The following is a 6062-nucleotide window of genomic DNA, read 5'->3' as shown; positions in this document are numbered from 1 at the left end:
ATCAGATTGTGCAGACGCCTCTTGACATAAGAATGAGGTGATGACTTTTGTAATCTTCACATTTTGGAGCAAAGACCAAAAGTACAACCAAAGGTCCTCTTCATGTGTTACTGGAGGCAGGATTCTAATCTGATTACATAGATGTGGCACCTGGTCTGACGAATGAACAGGCAAGGAAACAGAGAAAGGACATGGCACAACGGTTATGAAAAAGTCTCGGCAATTTTAATTTTCTTCTGAGGAAACTGAAATTGTGCAAGTAAAACAGTGTGACTGGTCATGTGTCAGGTGAAGTTGTGTTCCGGAAAGTGTCTCCAGTCCTGGGCTGGATCTAGTAGGTGCACTCAGGCCCCCAAACCTAAAGCAGGAACTTTTATTCCTTAAAAGGATGATATTCCAATGAGAAAACTGTTCTCAGGTGAGCTGCAGAGCAGGGAGGAGGAGACGGAGGTGTCCTTGGCTTCCCAGAATTGCTGAAACTTGAAGACCAAGGCCACCTCCTCATAGATGGAGCAGAGATCCTCCTATGAGTACATCACATCCGCTCTGTCTTCAGGAATCTTGGGCTGTGGGGGTGGTGAAGGAATGTGATTTATTCCTTTCTGCTAACACAGTGTGCTTCAGAGAAAATGAATTGAAAATTTAATAAATATGCTTTTTGCCATAATAAGGGAGAGAATATGAATAATTCATGGCAATGCAAGTGGTCACTTCAGAGCTGGCAGAAGGAGCAAGTGCACAACTGAGAGAAGGAAGCGCCCTGCCCCAGGAAGCAGGTGCGGTAAGAACATCCCCTGAGAACTGCCCTCTAGATGCCACGTGTCAGTGGAACCTGGGCTCGTGCCTGGGATTTGTAGGTAGTGTGGAGAGCAGAGCACAGCTCCATTCCTCCTCACTGTGTGACCTAGGATGGGACCTCTTCCTCTGAGCTTCATTCTAACCAGGTGTTAAAATGAAATAACAGCAGTAACTTTACTTGTAAACTTTCCGGTAAGAGCCAGTGATGATCAGAATTGTTATCGTTGTTTTTGCCGAATCCCTTAAATATCATAAAAATACCTGTGTGATGCCTTATCTCAGACCTCAGATGACCACCTCGCAGAGAGCACACCTGCTTTGTTTCTGTCACAAACATGGTATTAGAATTGGAAAGTATGTGTACCTTGTTATAGAATTTATCTTAGTTATGTAACATTGGATGAAGTTAGAATTTGTGAGAGTTAGAAATTTGGCTGATGGGATATCTAAGCAAACTGTCGATGGTGTGCCTCATTCATCCTTGCTCATTATAGATAATGTGAGAGAGAGAGAAAAATTAAAGAGAAAACTATTGACCAATAGTCAGGTGTTTGATAAACAAAGGAGGTTTTCACATCTTCTGGAAACCCCATTAAATTAAATAAATTAAGGAACTTTAAGACATTTTTCCGCATTCTGGGTGCATGTCTAATACAGACTTAGATTTAAATGCAAAAAGAGATAACACAGAAAATGGAAATTCGGCAGCAGATCATTTTGCCAAATAGGCAGATTTAAACTAGTTTGTAATTTTACCTAAATATTCAAAGAATAAACCCCGGATTCAAATAAGAAATGATAAAATTTCAATGTTTAATGACTGGTTGAGAGAAGCTTGAACTAACATTATTTTGATGAATCATACATCAATAATAAAACTTTGTCCAGTGGTCCAATTTTCTAGCGGCTGCTTGAGTAAATAGTTTCTACCTCCCCTATCTATGACTGCTGGAAAAATCTATCATCCGCTAAAACCTGGGGACCATTAAGAACAGAGACAGAAGCTTGAATATTATGAAGTTTTGAGAGACCCAAATTACTGCCTGGACTGGTTCATGAGGATGATCTCTATAAGCCTCGTCTTTGAAGAGTGTATGGTGGCTTTTGTTATAATGAACAGGTAGCAACAAAGACAGTCAAGGAAAATGAAGGAGGAGGGGAACATGGTCCAAACAGAAGAACAACAAAGATCCAGAAACTGACATCAATGAAAAGGAAGCATATGGATTACCTGGCAGAAAATTTAAAGTAAATGTTAGAAACATGTTCAATGAGCTAGTGGCATCATGCAAGAACAATACGAGATTTTAATAGAGATAAAACATTTAAAAGATGACTAAACAAAAATATTGATGCTGAAGAATACAATAAGTCAGACAAAATTTTTAACAGAAGATTTTAGACCAAACTAGATCAAGTAATAGAAGAAACGGTAAACTCAAAGAAAGATCATTTGAAATAGTAGAGACAGAGAATAAAAATTTAAATGAAAGAAATAAAGAGTTAAAGACTTATGAGTCAGGAAGCACAGTGAAAATGAAACTATGCATTGAGGAGTTATGCAAAGATAAGACAAAAGGGGTAGTGAAGGAAGAGGGTGAGAGAGAGACAGAGAGAGAGAGACAAGGCGAGAGAGGCAGAAAGGATTTTTAAAGAAGTAATAGCATGGAAACTTTCTAAATCTGGAGAAGCAAATATTTATCTACATCTATGAAGCTCTATACATTTTAAATAAGGTAAACCAAAAGAAAAACTCAGAGATAGTTTGAAACCACATCGCTAAAGGAAAGGTTTTTGAAAACAGAAAGAAAAAGAGCAGATTTAGCAGATTTCTCAGCAGAAGATTTTCAGGTCAGAATGGAGAGGAATTACATTCGATGATGTATGGTTTAGTGATAGAGATTATTTCTGAGAAATGTATTTCTAGTCAATGTCATCATTGTGCAAGTATCATAGGGAGAACTTACACAAACCTACAAGGAATATCCTACTACACACAGACTATGTGGAATAGCACAATGTTTCCAGACAAGTAACCTGTACAGCATGTTACTGCACCAAACACTGCAGGGAACTGAAACACCGTGGTCAGTATCTCTCTATCTTAACACATCTAAATATGGAACATCCTTAGTGAAAATATGGTATTACAATGTTATGTGGCCACAAACATATATGTGGTCTATTGTTGACTGAAACATTATTAGGTGGCCCATGACTGTATTCAAATTGCTGGGGGAAAAAGAATGAAAAACAAACAAAACTCTGCCAACCAAGAAATTTTACCATGTAAATCTTATCATAAAATAAAGGATAGGTAAGACCTTCCCCAGAGAAGCAAAAACTAAAGGAGTTCTTCACCGTTGGGCCTGCCTTAAATACCTAAGGGTCTCAACAAGGTCTACAGAATAATGACATTGCTGCATCAGCTCCATTCTGGCCTCTGCCATGTGACAGTTTTGTGTGAATTTTCTTTCTGCTCTCTCAGGACTTTTTTCTGTCAACTTCTAACTCCATTCTCCTTTTAATTCTCAGTTTGTTGAAAAGATTCATATTTAGCTAAGAACACTAAAAATTTTGGAAAAAATTTCATCTTAAACCCAACAAATTTAATTAACTATCTTCATGGATGCCCAGATGGCATCTTGTTTTCCTTGTTTTTTCTTGTTTTCCTATGGGATATGGCCCTTGTTTCTACTTCAGTCCAGTCCTTAACTACATATGCATGAGGCATCCAACCATCACACACTCAGGACCATCTTGGAGGAAGGGACCCTACCATCTGCCTCGTCAGCCTTCAGGTGCACAGCGGCCATTCCTTCAGCTGTTGTATGTGCTTTAGGGCTTTCCATTTAAAAGTGTATTTCACTATCCCCCAAATAAAGTTCCTGGACCTAAAAAAGTGACGTGGTGTTGGGGGCATTGACAGCCAAATTTCACTGAAAGTCTCTTCTGCCCTTGGTAATTGAGGAAGACTGGGAAGAAGGGAACAAAACTCGGACCTCATGTAGTTCCTCATCTAGCAATAGATTCAGTGCAAATTTAGAAAGTTGAAGACATAGAGTAATGTTGGTGTGGTTTTCTGCGGCATGCTAAGGAGACAGCAGAAGATGGTCAGTGGTCAGTCTCCATCCAGCTGGTACCCATTGTCCACTAGTTAGGTCGTCAGAAAAGATAAGGACAACTTTTGTGACAAAGCCCCAAGGGCTTCATTAAAACACTTTGCCCAGAAATTGGTCAACAGGGACATGACAAGTTTTTATATCAAAGCTAATATTTTTTGCCTACTTTATGTAGAAATCTGAGAGATGTGACCAGCCTCAGGGGACTGATTCCCCATCCAGGGGACAGCGCTAACAGAGTTATGAGTTATGTGGTATTAGTCTGTCTGGGTCTTCATAAGAAGACAACACGGAGTGGGTGGCTTACACAACAATATTGATTTTCTTACAATTCTGAAGTCTGAATGTTGAAGATCAAGGTGCTGGCAGGGTTGGTTCTTGGTGCGGCTTCTACCTGGCAGGCACTGGGGCACCTTCTAATACACTGTGTCTCCACATGGCCTCTTCTCTGCGCGCACGTGAAAAGTGAGAGGTCTCTGGTGTCTCTTCCTTCTTATAAAGACAGCACGTCTATTGCATTAGGTTCTCACACTTCTGATCACATTTAACCTTAATTGTGTCATTAAAATTCCAATATAGATCCATTGAATTTAAGGTTTCAGCAAATGAATTTCAAAGAGGGCACAATTCCATTGATGACACAAATCAACAGATGGTGAGAAGCATTAGAACACATATTATATATGTATATAATAATATCATATATATATATATTTTTTTTTTTTTTGAGACGTAGTCTCGCTCTGTCGCCCAGGCTGGAGGGCAGTGGCACGATCTCCGCTCACTGCAAGCTCCGCCTCCCGGGTTCACACCATTCTCCTGCCTCAGCCTCCCAAGTAGCTGGGACTACAGGCGCCCGCCACCACGCCTGGCTAATGTTTTGTATTTTAGTAGAGACGGGGTTTCACCTTGTTAGCCAGGATGGTGTTGATCTCCTGACCTCGTGATCTGCCCGCCTCGGCTGCCCAAAGTGCCGGGATTACAGGCATGAGCCACCACGCCCGCCAGAATATATTATTTTTAATCACTAAGGAATAATGGGCCATGCAGGAACTTGTAGGAAAGTTCCTAGTAATTGGTGAAACTTCAATTGTAAGAGGAAAATGTGTCTTCCTCCTTTCTTTTCTGGCAGAAGAATGTGAGGAAGCAGAACCACATATCAAAGAAAGGAGCCCTGGGGACAGCTGAGGTGCTGGTGAGGAGGGAGAGCACTGAGCAGATGAGGAAGCCCCGCCCTCCCTGCACCTGCTCCTGACCCGGCCTCCTGCTCTGTGGTCCCCGCGCGCCCCCTGCTGGTCCTGAGCGGCACCTGCGCCCGCCCCCTCCGCCTCCCTGCAGGGAGGTTTGTGTCTGGGCTCACACTCACCTCCCCTCACTGTGTCTCTCGCACAGTAATACACGGCCGTGTCCGCGGCGGTCACAGAGCTCAGCTTCAGGGAGAACTGGTTCTTGGACGTGTCTTTTGAAATGGTGACTCGATTATTGAGGGAGGGGTTGTAGCTGGTGCTCCCACTACTACCATAGATACGCCCAATCCACTCCAGTCCCTTCCCTGGGGGCTGGCGGATCCAGCTCCAGGCATAAGCACTGCTGATGGAGCCACCAGAGACAGTGCAGGTGAGGGACAGGGTCTCCGAAGGCTTCACCACTCCTGGGCCCGACTCCTGCAGCTGCACCTGGGACAGGACCCCTGTGAACAGAGAGACCCATAGTGAGCCCTGGGCTCAGAGACAACCTCCCATATCGTCATATCTGCATCCCCGAGACACTCACATCTGGGAGCTGCCACCAGGAGGAGGAAGAACCACAGGTGCTTCATGTTCTTGCACAGGATGTCCATGACTCTCAGAGAATATTTCCTTTGTGAACAGGACCCTGAATTTAAGGAAATGTGTGGTGGTTTCCTGTGGGTGCCTAAGTGAGGATTTGCATGTGGGTGGTGCCTTTGTATGGAGAGGTGAAAAGGGATGAGGGAGGCCCCAGTCTTTGGGGCTCACCCTGAGAGGAGGATGCTGGCTGTGCCTTCTGAGAACTCAGGTCTCTTCCTGGGGCCTCCCCTCACCAAGCCCAGAGTCCTCTTCTTCCAGGTAGGGAGATGTGCTGAAGGAGCTGGTCTGGGAGATGAGTGTGATCATGGATCAA

General features: G+C 43.2%; 1 protein-coding gene across 1 annotated transcript; it reads right to left on the bottom strand.

Annotated features, from left to right (window-relative positions):
- Window positions 1-3734: 3734 nt before the first annotated feature.
- On the bottom strand, window positions 3735-5805 carry LOC117069583. The gene is made up of 3 exons (XM_033187918.1): window positions 5694-5805; window positions 4949-5610; window positions 3735-3890 (listed from the first exon to the last, which is right to left on the bottom strand). Exons 1-3 carry the CDS (start codon window positions 5758-5760, stop codon window positions 3735-3737), a joined length of 885 nt encoding a protein of 294 aa, XP_033043809.1. The 5' UTR covers window positions 5761-5805.
- Window positions 5806-6062: the final 257 nt, after the last annotated feature.

This window comes from Trachypithecus francoisi, unplaced genomic scaffold (genome assembly GCF_009764315.1).
Source record: "Trachypithecus francoisi isolate TF-2019V2 unplaced genomic scaffold, Tfra_2.0 Lachesis_group3, whole genome shotgun sequence".
In the NCBI taxonomy this organism is placed as follows: Eukaryota; Metazoa; Chordata; class Mammalia; order Primates; family Cercopithecidae; genus Trachypithecus; species Trachypithecus francoisi.
This window is presented reverse-complemented; position numbering and strand designations above follow the sequence as displayed.

Coding starts and splice junctions, on each gene's coding strand:
- LOC117069583 (XM_033187918.1), bottom strand. CDS start 5,760: ATGGACATCCTGTGCAAGAACATGAAGCACCTGTGGTTCTTCCTCCTC. Junction 5,611..5,693: donor CCTGGTGGCAGCTCCCAGAT/GTGAGTGTCTCG, acceptor CTCTGTTCACAG/GGGTCCTGTCCCAGGTGCAG. Junction 3,891..4,948: donor GCATGGCCCATTATTCCTTA/GTGATTAAAAAT, acceptor CTGTCTCCTTAG/CATGCCGCAGAAAACCACAC.